We start from the raw sequence: 20,249 nt of genomic DNA, 5'->3' as shown, positions 1-20,249 counted from the left end.
GGATGGCCACTGTTTCCCAGGCTTATTAATTTCAAAGCTCAAGTTGGGATGGGAAGTGTCACTTATCACCATTGATAAACATTCACTCATATGGCACAAGGGAAGACTCATACCAAATTGGAGTAAAATCCTATTTCGTGGCCCAATTGGAAAAGTTGAGGTTTTGGTGTGAAATAAACCTGCATTTTAGCATGCTTTTGAGATGTACTCAAAATTCCAAGCATGTATTGCCGACTCGTCCAAGTCAGTACCACGGACTCAGGGCAAGTAGTGAATTGACTCAAACCAAAACAGGTCAGGGATGAGGCAAAAAAAAAAAAAAACATGATCACAACAGATTTTTGCCTTTCTAAGCATACCCTATCACGCTAGCAGTAACGATTACTATTGTTTCAACTTCGGGTGATGACTGGACATGCGTACGACGGACGCGGATTGCGTGCTGTGTAACTCAGCACGCTAAGCGTACTGAGTAAACTCTGTGGGGTCCACCATAATTTACATATTTTATCCACTCCGTCCATCCATTTTAAAAGATAATTTGAGATCTCTAGACCAAAAACTAAGTATATAAAAAACTCAAGCGGACCTCACCATGGGAAACAGTGTGAATTGAAATTATACCGTCGAAAATTTCTTGGGGGCCACAGAAGTTTTGAATCAATCTGTCATTTGTTTTTTCCTTTCATCCATGTCCGTGTGATATTATGAACAGATTGGATGACAAATAAACATCACTATGTGGCCTACCAAGGTTTCAACGGTGGAAGTCATTATTCCAACTGTTTCCTGTGGTGTGGTCCATTTAAGCTTCGGACATGCTTCAATTTTCGGTTCAACCACTAAAATTAGTTTGAAAAACGGATGTACGGCGTTCCACACACATTCAGGGTAGGCCCAACTGCGTTTACTCAGTACGATAAACGTGTACTGAGTAACTCAGTACGCAATCCGATTTCGCGTACGACTCCTCTCCATACGCTATGCAACAGTGCAAAAGCAGTCCAGGGACGCGGAATTCCTGGTAGGAAGTTCATGCGCTGGAAACTTAGGTGGCGCCCACCGTGATGTTTGTGAGAAATCCACCCCATCCATCGGTTTTGTGAGTTCATTTTAGGAATTGATACCAAAATTGAGCAGGATCCAAGACTCAAGTGGGCCGCAGTAAAGGAAAAGGTGGGTAAGGAAATTCCTACCGTTAAAACCTCTCTGGTGTGTACAGTGATGCGTACATGCCATCCATACTGTTCAGAACGTCATTCCTACTGGGATGAACTGAAAACACAAATATTATCCTGATTCAAAACTTCCGTGGATGTTCAATTATCAAAATTTTGACCCACTCAGTATTGGAACCGGCTTATTTTTGGTTGCATGCCCTAAAATGATCTCACTAAACGTCACGGTTGGCCCCACCTAGGTTCCCAGCAAAGTAACTTCCTACAAAGGTTTTTTTTTTTTTTTTGGGACACGCACACACCACCACACACTCACGCCACGGTGGGATTTCACCACCTATGGGTACTTGAACCCTTGACCAGGTGTTGAAAGAGTACCCCCGGAGCAAGAGGGCTTTCGCAGGAAGTCCGCATCCGCACTCGAGGGTGTGCATTCGCATGTGAAGGCCCACCACTGGATAACCATAAGCGATTTGGGTGACCAGAAATGCGGTTCAAAGTTCTATAAAGTGCCTTCCCAACTATACTCATGGAAAAACATGGTGATCTGGACCGGGGATCTAGTGGGCAACCACATGGTCATAGCCAAAAAAATCAGGTGAGATGACAACCTTTGACCATGAGTTTTGCCAGTCCAGATGATGAAGGAAAAACCAAAAAAGAAAAAAGAAGAAAAGAAAATAGCAATGAATCCCTAAAACTGGTTTAACGGACTCCAAAATATAATCAGATAGATAAATGATCATACTTGAAAATCAAAATTGATCATATAAATTATCTTAACCCAACAATTCGATCACGAAGCTAATATGGAACAACAAAAAAGGCCTTCAGGCCTAACAATATAAGAGAATGAAACCATAAATCAATCTTGATCAGGAGCATTCAATCCGTTTCCTCTTTGGGGATTTGTAATCATCTTCCTCGCATGTGTACGTTTCACTAGTTCTGTTAGTACCTGCATTTTCTTTGTCACTCTGTCCCAACCCAAAAGTCCAACCTGAGAAATCAGATTCTGAGAACAGAGATGTCGGGGTCGCTTTGTAAAATGCAAGAGGGACCTGTTTAATACGCCGTCGGATCTGCATTTCAAAATATTCTGAGAATTAAAGCTGTGTAGCAACATCACAACAACTTCATGCAAGCTCATTAACACCTTGACATTTTTGCTTTTTTTTGGACAAGTAACAAAAATATTATTAAAGCAAAGGCAAGAAATACATCAAGAAGAAAGAATACCCAATGCAAACTGAAGAACGAGGAACACCTTCCCTGGCAAAAACAACCGGTGTATCATTTGCATCTCTACTAACACTGGTAAACCAAATGTTTCGCCTTGACACTATATTATGGATTTCAAGGAAAATAGAACATAACCTCTAGGACCCAGAGAGATGACAATCAAGGAATCTCATTAAAAATTGAAGATTTTGTTTATGTTTATAAGAGCTAGGACTTGTTGTTGCATGCCAGGAGAGGACATATGAACATTGCCTCTATTGTCCTTCCGTACACTTAAGGATGCCGTTCAGTCTGGATTCCCCATGCAAGAACCATCAAAATTGAATTTCCAACTCCCAATGGATGGTATCCTCCATCATGGCCAACCTTCCAAACGAATAAACTTTGCTATTTATCACAACCTAATTTGACAGGAGACACCTGTATAAAGTAGCAACAAACAGAAGATTATAATTTCTAAGGTAGAAGCGCCAAAAAGCCGAGGTTCCAATTTGTGGACGACTATGTAAATTTTTCATGGTCTGCAAATGGCGAATTCAAGCCATTTTCAGACAGCAAAATCAAAATATCCGGGTTGCGGTAGTGTTTATTATGTACTATTACCGTATATGAAACTCTAAAGCACTTTAATTCACATTTTCTATATTCTATACATAAATGAACCAGCACTGCAAGATATCACTGTGACAAAGGTCGAGATTTTGAAAATCTCAAAACATTAAAAAAAAAAAAAAAAATTTATATTATTCTGTTAATATTGACAGATTTTCAAAATCTAAAAGTTTTGATTTTCCGCAATTTCATCATGAAGTTTTTATGGATCTTAGCATGAAAATTATTTAGGACCTGTTTGGAAGCGCCTTGAAAACGAGTTCCTCTCATTTTAGTTGATTGTAAATATGCAACAGAGATCATGATGGTTGGTTATCAAGATTATTTTTAGTCCTGAGAAGAAAGAAGTATGATCTCTAATACATAACTACAATCCACTAAAATGAGATGATCTTATTTTTAAGTGGCGACCAAACAAGCTCTTAAAAAATTTAAATAATTCGTCATAGACTTATTATTTAAAAGGGACAATTTAAAGAAAATGCCAAAGAAATAAATAAAAATAAATCTCTCTAAAAAAATTTAAAAATAAAGAAAACCCTTGTTAGACTGACAATGTCAGTGGAACCCTCCCCATATTGCACTTGGATAATTTTGTTAGAAATTTTGTTGTTGTTCCTTTTGTCATTTATCTTGGTACAAGTCCTGTATCATATTGGTATCGACATGTACAAATTTATAGTGTTACTTATAGATACCCATAAACCCAGTTAGACCAAGCATGTTCATATTGGTAACAATATGATCCTTGTGCGTTAAGCCTATTGTTACAAATATGTATTGCATCACTTGCTTGATATGTTGCATTACTTAATCATATCCACTAAGGCCAAAGTCAGGGCAGAGCATCAAAAAATATATCGCTAATGATAAGAACTGCTTCTGTCAAGCCGATCAGTACCGATTCGTATCGGCACTACTACATCATGGGATTTCATCCAACACAACCAACAAAACCAGAGGAAAAACTTTCAAATTTATCCAACAGGAGTCAAGAAGCGTACAGGGAGGGCCCTGCTGATATTTTGATATTTTCAGTCTAAGGGGGTTTTATTCTTAGTTATTTTTCAGGGCATTCTTGAAATTGTCCCTACTTAAAATTTTTATTAGTTTTATAATATACATTTTGTTTCTAATTTCAGCAGGATTTCCTGATAGGAAAACCTCAAAATCTGAAGATCTCCAAGAAATTTCCCAACTAGAGGAATAAAATTGCATTGGATTTGCCACTACGTATGATGCATTTCCTTTTCTCGTTGGTATCAATTGTGCACTATTTGACAAACTTATATCCATTGGATACACTTTTCATACTTTATACTTCTAATGACTTAATGCTACACGTTACTGTACAAGAATCTTCCAGCACATGGGGGCAAGATATGCAAAAATGGTTACATAACGGCCGTTACGTAAATGTAACAGCAACCACCATTACACATTATGGGGTTGTAATGACCATAATGGCTGTTGCAGAAAAAATAGCCCGCAACGGCCCATCACGGCCCCATAATGCACGTAACGGTCTGTTACAGATTTTTTTTTTTTTTTAAAGGCTGTAACGGCCGTTATAGCCAATATCATAACGGTAACGGTGGTGGCCGTTACAGCCACCGTCATCATTATGGAATACCACGACATGGGGTATACCTAAATCACCATGTTTCACGTTTTGAAAATGTAAACCAACATGTGTGCCTATGTCTAAGCTGCAAAGCTTGATAGGGAGATGTACTTTTAGTGTTTAACTTGCAAAAAGAAGATATGTTTTACAGCCGCTGATTGAAAAGGAAACAGCACACCCAACAACAAAATAGCAGTTTATTTATTTATCTTACAATTAAAAAATGGTGGCCCCCCTCATGCATGGACCATAGCCTTAAATTTCATTGGTTGAACTTTATCCATCTATTTACAACCAAAAATTTTGATGGCCATAAATGGAGAGGGGTGGGTAAAGAGATAATAGTCAAGGGAAGTTTTTAGAGGAGGAGATGAGAAGGCAGATATTCTTGTCAAACATTGAAGAATGGTAGTTAGCTAGGTCGGATTGAAAGAGAGAAAGTCAACATGGAACAATAGCAGGAGAATGGGGAATTATCACATGGGTTTGTGCGTGAGTGAAATCCGAGTGTGTACAACTTTCGAGCTGTGTTAGACCCACTGTTATGTGTGTGTGCGTGTGTGTGTGAAATATGCTCTGTCCATCACGTGAACCACTTCAAATCCATCATACTGAACAAAAATCAACTCCATCAAAAATTTAGGTGGGCCCCAAACAAACTTATGGTCAGCATCCTCATATCATGCTTCTAGTAGCAGGGCCCAAGCCCAGGAAAAGAGGGTTGATGTCAGGTGGGCAGCAGTAGGTTAAACTTATGCTACACAATCACAAGAAGCTGGCCCCAAGTAGTGGATCCTGGTCCAAGGTTATGATTATGATATTGACACATACCTATATTCACCGAGTAGTATCCATACTATCCGCTGATACTATTGGTGTTGCATGTCATGACACCAATGCAAAACACCCAGGGAGATTAAATTCCCTGGTATCGTGCGATATATCACAATATTGACTACATATAGCAAATGCATCATCCAGCCCCCTTTATAAAGTTACGACAATAAAGTGGCAGTTTCCCCCTCAGAAATTAGGGGGGAAAAAAAAAAACCAAAATTTCTGGGATTTTTATTGTGATTTGGTCTGAACTACATTTAAGTAACTTCTTTTAAGTTGTTCAGGAAGAAAATTCATTTTTGGCATGGAAATCGTGATTGAAGAGCAAAAAAGGGCTGAAACCCATTAGGTAAAATTTTTATCGTTTTCTTTGCTTCTACTATATATATGGGAAATGGTACTATGAGTTCGACCTCATGGGAACTTCCCATGAGGTCGAGCTGTGTGGGCCCCACCGTGATGTGTGTCGAACATCTACCCCATCAGTCAGATGCACCATTCCATGGTGGGCCACAAGCTTAAAAATCTAGTCAATCCATGATTTGGGTGGGCCACACCACATACAACAGTTGAGAGGGGTTACCCTCCCATTAAAACATTCATAATCATTTATTGGGCCCACCGAGATGTGGTTCACAAATCCAGTCCATCCATTGTGTGTGTCCCACTTGGATGAGGGGTCAAACCAAGTTTCAGCTGCATCCAAAACTTAGGTGGGCCCCACTAAGTGCTTTTATATGTTTTAGCCACGTCTTCACATGGTTTTAGATGGTATGTCCCACCTAAGTTCCGTATACGGCTGATTTTTGGGATATTCCATAACCTAGGGGACCCATCAAATGCACGGTGTTGATGTTCGACACACATCACGGTGGGGCCCACACAACTTGACCTCATAGTACCATTTCCCTCTCTCTCTCTCTCTCTCTCTCTCTATATATATATATATATATATATATATATATATATATTGACGACAACATGGTGTCCCCGCCCCTTTTGAAGGTGAGACATTCCCTGTGGACGCACGCAATCACCCACAAATGACGTGCATCGGGTAAAGCACGGGGAGTGGAATCGCAACCGTGTTTGTGGGGAGCAAACCCACGACACTAGCCGTTCTACTTCAATATTTTTCTTATAATCAGTCAAAACAAGCTACTGAGCCATGATTATGCGGTAAAATCATGGATTTGAAACTCTGATTTTTGAATTAGGAAAAAAACGAAGGAAATTTTCCAGTTTCACCCATTTAAATTGTGAGTAGGGTGTCAAAAAATCACTGGAAACTACTTTTAGCATGGTCTATGGATTGGCAATGGTTTCTTGAATTTTCCAAAAAATATATTTTTAATTAAAATAGCAAAAAATAACGAAAAATTCATATATTTCTTTGAAAATAATGTTGAACGAGCTAAATTGGCAGATGCATGTGTATGCTTTCATACTTGTACTGAACAATTGATGAATTCTTTGAAGTCATTTTGGACAAAATTGCATCACTTCTCTCAACTAGTGAATCATTTGGGATTCCTATAAAAGGGAAACTTATTATGCATACTTGGTTTTTGTGAACTGCCTAAAGTGTGTAATCATCTCTCTTTTAACATCTCGTGAAGTTTAATTGACAATTTTCAACATTTTCCCAATATTTCCCTTAGACAGCAACACATTCCCTGATACATCATACATGTGGTATTTCACATGCGATACCAGTATGTTTCTGTATCCCAAGGGTGCAGTACATGCATTGATATCACCCTTGCAAACATTGTCTATATTATGCTACTGGCATGCCTAAAGGATACCTTATTGAATCAACTAAGATAAGCATTCCACATGGTAATCATGCTAGATTTCAAATGAAAATCCAGTACTCAGAAAAGCAAAAGATGCTCACGATGCTGCACCCACATGTCAGATGCAAACAAAAACAATCGCCATAAAATCTCACCTCTTCTCTAAATATTGTGGCATATGAGCCAGAACTGAAATCGTTAACTGTGATTTCGGATGTTTTGGCTCTAACTGTCAAATCATTCTCGAGTGATGCAACAAATCTGAAAGCAAAACAAATATCATGAAGCAAGCTATCAACAACAATATGGAAATGGTGGAGAATGCCCATTGAAAAGGGAAAAAAGAAAAACTTGTTAAAAAGAAGAAGAAGAAACAAAAAATGGTGTTGAATTAATGTAGTAGGCTCAGTTACCTGGAAACAGCTGGGCAGTAATGATGGCGGAGAGTATCTATCTCCCACAAAGAACTTCCTGTGACAAAAATAAATCACCAGGGTGTTTACCATTTTTTAGGGATGTACCGCAGTTGTTTTTGTCCTAGCAATAGCAATAGCAATAGCAATATTCTGCTAGTCCTAGAAGGAAACATGTTAGTAAGCAAAAAGAGTTGGATAACCTCCCTCCCTCCCTCCCTTCCTCCCAATATTCTGCTAGTCCTAGAAGGAAACATGTTAGTAAGCAAAAAGAGTTGGATAACCTCCCTCCCTCTTCCCTTATGTTTCATAAACATTCAACCTGTTCAAAACCGTTGAAATGTCACGTCATTCCTACGTGGGAGTTTCCTGCCTTTCTTCAGTTTCACTGGGTGACATGGGTACCGATTGAAGCTTGCACTTAGGAAAAGGGGACCCCGCACTAAGAAATATATATATATATATATATATATATTATGTCGTTTGTTGCTACAATCCAGTCTCTGGTCCTTATGGCGCTGAAGAAACCATAGGATCTTCGACAAAAAGTGGGAAAAACATCAGAAAGTAATGTAGTAATTTTCCATCAAGCTAAAGGGAGGGTTCTAATATGGGCTTGGAGGGTTCCCTAGTTCAAAGGTTGTAAAATGAATGAAATTATGCGCTTGGTGAAGGGCCATTAACCTGATGTGGTGGCAAAGACTGAAAAGGGCAGAATTCTTATCATCTTGCTTCTCCCTCTTCTCATTGTATCTCCATTGTGTTTCATGCTAATAAATCTTTAAGTAGCCACTAAGAAAGGTTGGAATGGGGTTCAGTTACATAAAATAGGAGACTAAGCAAAAAACTTATACTGCCTTTCTAGTCCAAACTTAACAGAGACAATCCTTGAAGAGTGTGATTTGCATAATTGTATGAATCAATAAAACATTGCTGCATTTGTGTGGCTAAAGGGAAGAAAGAGAGTGCTTACCATTGATAATCTCCAAAAAAGGACCATGACGCTAACCAATGTATGCTCTGTGTCTAGAAGATGGTGAATCGATTAACCATCTCTTCATCCATTGCGTTTTCTTGGGAGGTGGGAACTATCTTCCTTGGTATCTTCAATATTGCATGGGTGATGTCGGAATCCATAGAAGATATCCTTTGGGCTTGGCATGGAGCTGGAGTAGGTAAAGAGGGCAAGGCTGTGTGGCATTTGGTTCTTATGGCTGCGCTTTAGGCCATTTGAGGAAAAAGAAACAACCAATGTTTCTGTAACCATCGAGGTTCGGTCAGTGAGGTAGAGAGGAGAATAAAGGCAGAAGTAGCAGGTTGGGCATCCAGATTGAAATCTATGGACGCTTGTAACATTCTTTTCCCTTTTTAGGGTTGTAATTCTTTGTGCCCTCCTTTACAATGGGGGCTTTTTAATAAATTGATGTTATCTTTCAAAAAATAAAAATACAAATAAAAATTTAAACCACTGATTGTTGGTCCAAGAAAATTCTCCTTACAGCACAGTTACCAGGAAGCCCCCCTCCCCTTCCAAACACCTACTTTTTTCACCTCCAATGTCTCTGCACTCTTTTCAAGCTCCTACCTAACTTCTGCAGTGACTTCCATAAAATAAACCATTTTCCACATCCATCTCTAAGTTTGGTAATGGTGCCTTAGACTAAAGAAATCCAGGACATTTTGTTTAGCTTCACAGCCATCAAGGTGTATTCCATGTAGAAAGGGTGGAAAAGATTGTTATACAGATCACTATTTCGACATAGGCCTTCATGCATTCTTTTTGTTGGAAATCACCATTGATTCTACCCAAAGGAAAGCGCCTACTGTCCATGATGATTAGTCCTATCACGCAATATGACCAAGACAACTCAACGATTTCACTGAAAAAAATATAAGGTCAATCTAGGTTTGCTGATTTGTTTGTAAGCGCTTTTGTTTTGTTCTTGTTGTTTTGCTTCGCATTGGTCACCAAGCATACCACAACAGCAAGTTTGTTTCCATTACAGTGGAAAGCTGATAGCCAAATGCTTGAGAAAACGATTTATAAATGTGCTTCAGTTTTTCTCTTCCAGTTCTGTTACTCACTGTTGAATCTGATACAGTTACCAGTGTCAGATTTCGATGCTTGAACCTGGAGTCACACAAACTTAAATTCAACCAAGTACATACCATATATATTCCTAACATGTTTAAAAGCATACCGCAAGTCACAAAAATGGACAGAATAAAAACATGGTGCAGTTCCCTAAATAGTAGGCTTCTTAAGCATAGAGATATTTTCCTCAGAGCATTTTGCAACACGTAACGAGAATAAGATTCATAAGAATACAAGAGTAGACTCAAGCATATTAGAAAATTCACTGAAGTTAACAAGAGCCCCTCTGGAAAAATCACTACTAATTGTGAATCTATTGCCCATTCATCACTGTATTGAAAATAAATGATAGAAGTGTTAGGTGCATACGTCTTTTAGCAAGCTTATATCCATTATCCAGTAATATGCATGTAAAAATAGCAGCATTGGACCTTGAGGAAGAAACTTACTCATGGCATTTGACTTTGCAGGGTCATTCTCTTCATTGTTAAAAAGATCTACGCCTGGTTTTCTGGTGAACATATTTGGAGCCCCATCAGACTCCCGTGCATCCTCACTGGATTCATTTTCTCCCTTGGAAGCATCCCCAGATTCTCCACCAGTTCCAACATCAGAAACAACACAATGATCATCCTGCACCCTCGAACGAACATATCCAGAATGTTTCTCATTTTTTTTGAAGGATCGGAAAGTTTCTCAATCACGAAAAAGAGATTAAAAGATCATTTTTTGTGATCCGCATGAACTGCCAGGGAAAAAGAAATGAGTTCTTGAAACTCTAAACAATCTGTTATAGTAAATGACATAGATCCTCAAACCCAAAGAAGACTGAGAAGGCAGTAAAAATGAACAAAAATGCAAGCTTATTAAATATGCAAAGAATACACATGGACAACAGCAGGACTGCAAGCGCATGTCTGATGACTGGTGAGAAATGTAGTAACCATAGCTGCACTTTCCAAATGATCAAGAGGGCACAGGAAAAGATACAACCATTGAAAGCAGATGTGAAATGAAGGGCTTTGGAAGAGTAATAGAGTACAAGAGGAAATATTGATGCACAAGGACCCCAGTTTGCCCAACCATGTGGAAATGGAAGATTATGTGCGCGCGGGGGGGGGGGGGAGAAGAAATTGTCCATAGTTCTGATCCAACACTGGCTGAATCACCTTCAAAGAAAGATCTTGAGCTTAAGGACAGAGAAGACTCCATACATTTCCCGGGACAGATGTACCAGCAAGTGGACATCTTGGAGACTGATTTGATGGAGAGAACCAATATGAGTCTGTCCGCAATGATATGAACAGGCAGGGGGACAATTGGAGAATCCCCTCAGATGTTCTGCAAATTTTGAGGCCAAGTTTTCAAATGAAGGAAACATTCAAGATCTCATATGCACCACTTAAAAACAGAAGCTTGTATGAATATCATATTAGTACATAAGCGAATGACTAGGCAGAAGTCCTGCAGATAACCAAATCCTGCCATTGAGTCAAACAGCATCAACGAGATGCATGAGGACTTGAGCAGGAGCTTGAACAATATATAATTCCATTTATGATGAAGAAAGAAAAAAAAAAGAAAGAAAAAAGCCAACAGAAGCAGCACTGTGCAACACATTAGTAGATACAGATGCAAAAGGTGGGACTGCATAAAATGATTGAAACTTCTTTTACTTCTCACTGCCAGAACACTAGTAAGTTGCTAGTCCATATCACATGCCTATGCAAGTTTTAGAAGTAGAACAAATCCTTCAAGATACAAACAAGCAAGGAAGACCACCAAACTATTGTTTCCATTCTCAAAAATATTGAGGAAGAAAATGCCAAAAATCTGTTTTCAGCTGCGTATAAAAAATGAGCGATTGATCGAATGCACCAGCGGATACACTTACAGTGAACATGCATGCAGTCCAGATCCTTAATTACTAGGAAGATCAAGTTTTTCTCCATGAATATTGTAGATTTGTCAAAAGAATAGAAATAAAGCAAATAAAAGGCGAAAGAAGAAGAGAGAAGTGGAGAATAGAGAGAGGAGTGGAACAGCTGTCGTAATCAGCCTTCACTAGTCCCCGTCTCTTTTTATTTTATTAGGCTTTCACTTAACGCTGAAATTACAAAACTACCCCCCTTGCTGAAGTAATTTAAAGAGAGACAGCATGCATGCCCAACTTGGATATAAGCTTTTCAAATTGAGACTTCCGAAGTGCTTAAGTAAACAAATCTGCAATCTGATCATAGGATGAAATATATGGAGTGACAATTTCTTTCTAAGATATCTTATCCCCAATGAAGTGGCATTCGATCTCTATCTGCTTTCTCCTCTCACGGAACACTGGATTGTTGCAATATGCATAGCAGCTTGATTGTCGCAGTGGAAATGCATTGGAGCTTGAACCACAAAAGCCAATTTTTTCAGAAGTGATTTTATCCAGACAAGCTCACAAGTAAAGTGTGCCATGGATCTATATTTCACTTCAGCGTTGTACCGTGCAACAACATTTTACTTCTTGTTTGTCTTAGTAACTACATTACCATCAAGAAAGGTGCAGTAACCTATAGTTGACCACCTATCATGTCTTGAACCTGCATAATCCACATCTGAATACCAACTACCTAAAGATGACCTTGAAATCTACACAGGATACCTTTCTCAAGTGCACACTTCAAGTATCTAAGAATCTTCATAACTACAACTAAATGTCGAGCTCTGGGAGTTTGCATAAACTAACTAACCATACTGACAGGAAAGGCCATATCAAGCTTGGTGATGGTTAAATAGATGAATTGGTCGACAAGTCTTTTACATATACCAAGATCTGTCAACAACTATCCTTCATTAGATCAAGTTTGCGATGAGGGTCCATTGGTGTTTCTGCAAATTTGGCACTTAGCATGGATATCTCTTTCAACAGATCACAAACATACTTCCTTTGGTGCAAATTTATCCCAACTTTAGATCTCATCACTTAGATACTCAAAAAATACTAAAGAAAACTAGGGGTATACACGAACCGAGTTAGCTCGGTTAGCTCGCTCGACTCAACTAGAAAAAGCTCGATTCGACTCGGTTCGAAGCTGAGTTCGAGCAGAGTCGAGCTGATTTTTTGAGCTTGAAAGAATTTCGAACCGAGTTCGAGCTTGCCCGAGCTCGACTCAACTCGGATCGAACCCCAACTCGAATCGAACTCAGATCGAACTAGTACAGTGACTCGGTAACTCTGATATTGATGTTGCTCACCAAGTGTTTGATGAAATGGCTCAATGAAGTGTCGGCTAGTGGCAAGGAAGGTATGTATATGAAACAAATACCATTTTTCCTTGATTTTGATGTTGCCTATAAGGTGTTTGATGAAATACTTGTAAACAGCCACTGTTGTTTTACATACAATGAGAAATTGAAAGTGCACTGCATGTGTTTGTGAAAATGCTGCAGAGGCTTGATTTTGGCTCGAACTGGCCCGAGCTAGCTAGTCAGGCTCGAGGACTGAGCCGAGCCGAGTTCGAGCTGGGGTCAGCTAGTGGCCGAGCCGAGTCGAGGCCAGCTCGACTCGGTGTACGCCCCTAAAGAAAACCAAGGTCTTTAATTTGAAACTAAGAGTGAAGATCCAACAATAGTTTCTCAACTCCTTCGTACTACAGTTTAAAGTCTACTTCTCTGTTGTGAGAAAACTGAATGATCTACTTTTCTCCTCTTCATCCCATAAGATCCCAACATCCACATATACAAGCACAATATAACGAGATATAGTATGCTACAAGAAACTGAATGATCCACTTTTCTCCTCTTCATCCCATAAGATATCATCACACTACTAAAATTTTCAAACCAAGCTCTTGGTCACTGTGTCAGCCCATAGATAGACTTAATTTGCACACTTGAGAAGACTCCTCCCTAAGCAACATACGCAGGAGATAACTCCATATAGACCTCTTCTTGTCAGTCTCCTTGCAAAAATGTGTTTTTCACATCTAGCTAAAAGAGAGACCGGCCACGATTGGCAACTATAGAGATAACAACTCAAACCGAATTGAGTTTGGCTACTGGAGAAAAGATAATCTATTCCATAAACTTGATTACAGGCACAACCCATGGTGACCAATCTGGCTTTGTAACAATCAATTGATCCATCCGGCTAAAACTTACTTGTGCAAGCCCATCTACATTTAACTAGTGTATTACTCAATGGAAGACCAGTTGACTCTCCGGTACCATTGGAACACACGGCTTTCATCTCCTTATTCATTGCCCTTTTTTAGTTTGCATCCAACAATCCATCCTGTCCGTCTTATGAATAAAAACAACAAATAATGCAAGAGAAAACTTTTGATAACTAGTGGATGTGGTTAAAGGTAACAAAGTTGAAAATAATATGTGGAACACAGAAATGTTTACCTTTACGAACCATAATAGGTAAATCAGAGACAACCTCAGCAGACACAAAAGAATATCGAACCTTACTAGCTGTAATAGCCGATGGTGTACAGTGAGAGGAATCAGTCTATAATGCTTGGTCTTTTTTCCTTTTCCTATAATATGCCTACGTGAAATTCCTTTGAGATGTGACTCAATAACAAAATCTAATGAAAACGCTTTGGTAAAAGAACTTTCACAGAAGTGACTTCTGCAACATGTTCAATTTTAACATAGAATGGAACATTCTCATTAGTGCACGAATACCCTGAAAAATTGCATCCAATGCAATGTGATGCCAGTTTATCTTGGCTAGGCACAACCAAATGAACAAAGCATGTACAACCAAACACTTGGGGGGGCAGGGCAAATAACAACCAGACAAAAAACAGCTGAAAGAAATGTGTTTCTCCATCCAACACGGAGGATGGCATTTTGTTATCAAATGGCATGCGTAAGAATTGCATCACCCAAAAATACTGTGGAACATACATTTCCAATAACAAAACATGAGTAACTTCAATCAGACGTCTATTCTTTCTTGCACTTAGCCACCCCATTTTGTTGAGGTATATCAAGACAAGAGGTCTGATGAACAATATCGTGATGATGTACATAGGACTGAAAATCACGAGACAAAAATTCTAACACTATCCGATCTAAATAAACACAGACTTGTACCAAACTGAGTTTTTATTTCACTATGAAAGTTCTGAAACATAGGAAAGACTTCTGACCTATTTTCATAAGATACAGCGAACTCATTCGAGAATCAACATACTCAAGACTTGACAAACTAGGAACTCCAGCTAGTCCCCACACATCACAATGAACTAATTTAAATGGGACATCACTCCTTTCATCTACTCTAGAAGGAAAATAGAATCTATGATGTTCAATCAGCTGGCACGTTTCACACTTCGAACTTGACACCTTCGAAAGGGGTAGAACAGAAGTCTGTAATTTCTATAAAGATGGATGACCCAAACGATGGTGCCATTAAATTGTAGGACCCTAAAAAAGCACCACAACAATTATTGATTATCTCTCCAAATGGTACAAACCATTCCTCTCGCAAATACCACCAGCTGTCCTGCCCATCTCGAGGTCTTGAACAACACTATGATTAGGAAATAAGGTGAAAGAACAATTTAGAAATGTTATTAGTTTACTTACAGGAAAAAAATACTAAAGGGAAACATGGGGGCATATAAGAAAAATGATAAGGACACAAACGAGTTACATTGACCAATACCAAGTCCAACAATGTTGGATCAGATACCATCAACTAACGTAACAAACATGTTGGGGGAAACAAGATTAAAGGAAGAAAAAGAACTACAGTTATTAAAAATATTATCTGACAAACCAGAATCGATGATCCAGGGAGAGGAATGAGATGACAAGAGACATGTAGAGGTCAAAGCTGTATTATTAGATGTATAGCCACTAGTAGAGAGGAACCGCGCATATTCTTCTCATAATAATTTGAAATTAATCTAATCACCAACGGCTTTAGATGGAGTGGAAGTAGTGGTCCACCATCAGTAGAAACATCATCAACAATAAGTGCTTGATTGGTTGTCATAGGTTTCCCATGAAGATCCCAACAAAAATCCACATAATAATTTGTCATACTACAATGAGTGCATATACAATCTCTTCTACCACCACGACCACCTCTACCTTTCCTTGGAAGTTGGCACCCTACCACCTTTGCTACGATGAAAACCACTGCGACCTCCACACATACCAGTGTAACCAAAAGAAGTAACCAAATCAGATTTATCAGAACTAGTAACATGGGCATTGTTAGAATCATTTCCAATAGAAACTCTCTAAAGTCTAACATAAACCTCTGGCCATTGAAGGGATTGATACACCACCCAAAATCTGATCTTTAGTATAACAATATTCCTTTGGCAGGCCAAGGTTTCACAACTTATGTCTTCCATATGCTTCTTCATTAGAGTTACATCTGAATTAATGGGATGATAGATTGAGAGTTCTTCCCACACAATGTTGTCATAATCGTTATCGTATTGTAAATTGTAAGATTTTCATAAAACATGTCACAAAAAAATATAAATTGTATGTGTATATATATAGCAATCATCCATTTTGTCATGAATATGAAAAACAAAAACAAAAAAGATATATGACAAATACAGTGTTCGAATTATCTCCGATATTATCGAAAAACCTTCGATATTATCTTTATCTCCAGCTCAACGACACCGCTAACACTAGTAGTATAAAAAATTCTAGGTATTAGCAATGTATAGCTAAGTACGCCAACGTATCAATATCGCCAATGTAATCGCCAATATTTTCAACTATGTAAATTCTAGGTGCCGCTTGTATTACCAGTGCATCAATATCGCCAATGTATCACCAATATTTTCAACCACGTAAATTCTAGGTAATGCTTGTATCATAAGTGTATGGACGATATTTTACTAATATCGCCAACAAATTGATATCATTAAAAAAAAATTTATTAGAAAAAAAATTTATATTTCAATTTTTTTCATGGGCACATGGTTATATATAGTGTTCAATTTGTCATTGATAATATCTCGATATTATTGATATTGTAACATGCGCAATATATAGACCACAATCTTCCATTTCCTTTCCAATTGTTGATGATTTCTTGGTGAAATGTGTGTTGTTGATATTTTGCAATATCGACAGATGTTTGGATGGAAGGTTGGAAGGTTAAATAGGCCAAATGGGATGGTTGGACTGATTTCTTACAATAACACATGCTTTTTAGGCCCCATTAAATGGAAACTTGTTATGTGTGCATTCTTTTTGTAATTTTTTATTTCTAAATATGCAAATATGCACATTTTAACCTCTCCTGAAGTTTTGCTACAAATTCCACCATTTCCCCCATGTTTCCATGCATTTCCGGTTATCAGCAATATTATCGGCGATATCAATATTGTTTCCTTATCCCTAGCTAGCGAAACTTGTAGCAATACCGATACTTCGAACATTGGATGTATATATCATCATGTCATAATCAAGTTTTTAAAAAAATAACCAATTTTGTCATCTCATGTACAAGTAAGTTTTCTATATGATTCAAAAAATAACAATTTCCCTAACCCCACACAAACATAGAAGATTATAAATTGATTAAAAATGAGAATTTGAAATAAATGAAGAAACTCTTGAAAAAAGAAACTATTTAGGCCCACATAAACTCCAAATCTCACATCTTTTTTTTTAAAAAAAAGAATTGATATTATAATGTATGTGGGGCATACATAAGTTTTAAACACAAAAGCCCTAAAAAGGAATTGCAAAAAACTGGAAAAAAAAAAAAAAGAAAGAAAAAGAAAATATTCTAATTTTCTTTTCCAAAAAAACCTATATTTTCACCAATATCTACAAATACATGATATTTTCACAATAGCCTGTATTTGTAGAAAAGACCGCAAGGTGTTTATCATGTTGGACAATATGGGACTCGTTCCAAAACAACACCAATCTGATGATGAGCGGAGCGCGGTGACGAGCGGAGCATGGTGACGATGTACACAATCAGCATTAGGAAAAGTGGCCCAAGCAACATTAGGGATGGCTACCAATGTTCTTCCAATGGTAGAAGAACAAAGATCACAGAGAAATTTGGCAGCTAGGCCGACAGAGAAATCGAAACGGAGCAGGAACTCAAAGGAGACGACGACACATTGATCGAAACGGTCAATCACGGCAAGTGGCAAACTATTCGGAAAAAGAAAAGAAAAGGCAAACCGTCCCAGGATATCGGAGATAGAAAAGATACATCTTCAAATCCAACCCTATTCATAAAGGGTTTCCCAGAAGGTTGGGCACCCATCAACTTCGCCAGAGTTTTTGGCCGAGTTGGAGCGGTGATGGACGTGGTTAGACCAAGAGATAGAGCCTACGGAGCCTATAGAGATTTCGCACCGGTGAGAATGAGCTCTGAAGAAGAACTGACAAGGGCCGTTTGGATGCTTCATGGTGAAAGTTTCGGAAGCATCAAATTGCTGGTTCAAAGAGCCAGATTTGACCCTGATCGGCGATCTGTAGCAAAAGCCCCTCCATTAAATCCATTGCCAATTAAAGAGAATTCTCTAGGCCGCACTCATCAGTTACAGAACTCATTGTTCAAAGATATTCTTCTCTGATCAAAAGAAGTAACAGCAGAAAACAAGGCCCCTTCTATCTATGAAGGTAAAAAAAAAAAACAAACAAACTCAAACAGAGAAATATCAGAGAATGACAACCCTCCTTCCGATCAGACAGTGCGCATCTCACGGTCCAGCCTGGAAAAAGCCAAGACAAACCTCCAGAACTCGGTCATTGTTCGAACTAGAGAGGACACCTCGATCTCTCATATCAAATCCTGGATTCAAGAAAAGTGCAGGATCCCACCGGAACAGTACAACATCCGTCCAATAGGTTACAAAGAAGTTTGGGTTACGTTCAGTCTGGGAGTCAATCTGGACATCCTTATCAGTGCGGGAGCCCTACATAACGACGGACCGATCCTTGCGATTCAAAGATGGGACGACTTTTCTTGCTTCGGTATGGAAGATATTTGGATACTCATTTGGTTGATCCCTCTGGAGGTATGGTGCGAAGAATTTTTTTTCTCAAAGCAGCAGGTTCAATTGGAAAATACTTAGAAATCGATCATAAGACTCCTGGGAGAGGAAATGGGCGTGATCAAAGCGAGAGTGAGACGAAAGAAGGGAGATCCAATTCCCTCACATATTCAGGTCGAAGTGGAAGATAGAATCATCCCCTTACTAGTGCAAAGGGAGATCAACTACGAGCCCACTCCATGCTGGGGAGATCTTTGGAGAACCAGGAATCCAGTTCATCGCCCAACTTCAAAGAAGACAGCCATGACAGCCAATGACGAACCACGATTTCCATGTATCGCAGGAGCACAAATTCCATCTCTCGGTAGTCCAGCAGTCCCTTTCAGCTCCAGCTATCACGATGTCAGCAAGAATCCGGATCGCTCGACACGTGGTCTCAAGATCCCAACACCCACACCGCCTCTCTCCTTGAGCACCGCTCCCATCCTAGCATGTCGAGTAGAGATCTAACCACGTGTCCCTGCTGCCTCAGTTCCCTCGACTCCCGCATCAGCCTTTAATAGCGGCCTCTCTCTCGGGACACGTGGCACTACCCTCTCGAGCCACAGGACCAACTTCAGCTTCGGACGAGTTAGTAGGCCCTCTCGGGACATGCGATCTCTCCCTCGGGACGTGACACTTTATCCTCTCGAACCACAGACCCAGCTTCAGGATTGGACGAGTGAGCAAGCTCAGGAATCCATCCTCTACCAGACACGTAAGCTCCAGTCAGGTCGATCCTACCAACTTTAGATCCCAACCATCCAATCCCCGCAAACCCTTCAGCTGAGTCGTCTCTACGATGCGAAATTCCCAAACCTTCTTTGGGTGAGACCTTCAACCAAGACCCTCCTCCCTCCAAAATTACCTGGCTTCTTCCTCCTCCTCAGCATCATCCGACCTCATGCCCTCCCACCTAGTCTCCTCTATATAGCCTTTGCATGTCCCCCAAATCCCCGACGTGGGAGACTGAAGAACCCCCCGATCTTGACAGGAGCTCATGGAACTCGGATTATCAGGAATCCAGCCCCCTACAATCCCCCTCTTCTCATTTCGGTGACTCGCCAGTTAAAGATCTAGCTATCCTATTCCAAGAGGACAAAATGGAAGACTTCATCGAAGCCGAACCCTTGCAGATTCGAGCCGTTACTTCTCATCACGACATGGACTTTTCTATGGTGTCAAAGATAAACACCGACTCCCAACGCTCTGACCTAATCGACGTCATACAAGGGAAAAAATGGATTAGAGATGCCATCGGTCATGTGGGAAGAGCCCTCGGTCTATCGTTCAGGGACCACCCAGAAGACTACATCGCCCTATTCCACTAGGTCGAATCTCGTGGTCGACCTCTGCCAGCTTCAAGATTGCCTAGACAACGCCCTCTCAGAACATGCAGCAACAGGGAACT

The 20,249-nt window shown here is 39.5% G+C and overlaps 1 protein-coding gene across 1 annotated transcript in view; it reads right to left on the bottom strand.

The window, feature by feature from the left end:
- Positions 1-1,867: 1,867 nt before the first annotated feature.
- LOC131243347 (protein NUCLEOLAR COMPLEX ASSOCIATED 4) overlaps positions 1,868-20,249 on the bottom strand; it is a 72,637-nt gene continuing 54,255 nt past the window's right edge. Inside the window, exons 12-16 of the mRNA XM_058242644.1 lie at positions 12,815-12,840; positions 10,250-10,352; positions 7,706-7,763; positions 7,448-7,553; positions 1,868-2,260 (exon numbers count right to left, since the gene is read on the bottom strand). Coding sequence (XP_058098627.1) covers positions 2,054-2,260; positions 7,448-7,553; positions 7,706-7,763; positions 10,250-10,352; positions 12,815-12,840 — 500 coding nt within the window. The 3' untranslated portion in view covers positions 1,868-2,053. The remainder of the gene's footprint in view (positions 2,261-7,447; positions 7,554-7,705; positions 7,764-10,249; positions 10,353-12,814; positions 12,841-20,249) is intronic.

Source organism: Magnolia sinica, chromosome 4 (genome assembly GCF_029962835.1).
Source record: "Magnolia sinica isolate HGM2019 chromosome 4, MsV1, whole genome shotgun sequence".
Classification (NCBI taxonomy): domain Eukaryota; kingdom Viridiplantae; phylum Streptophyta; class Magnoliopsida; order Magnoliales; family Magnoliaceae; genus Magnolia; species Magnolia sinica.
This window is presented reverse-complemented; position numbering and strand designations above follow the sequence as displayed.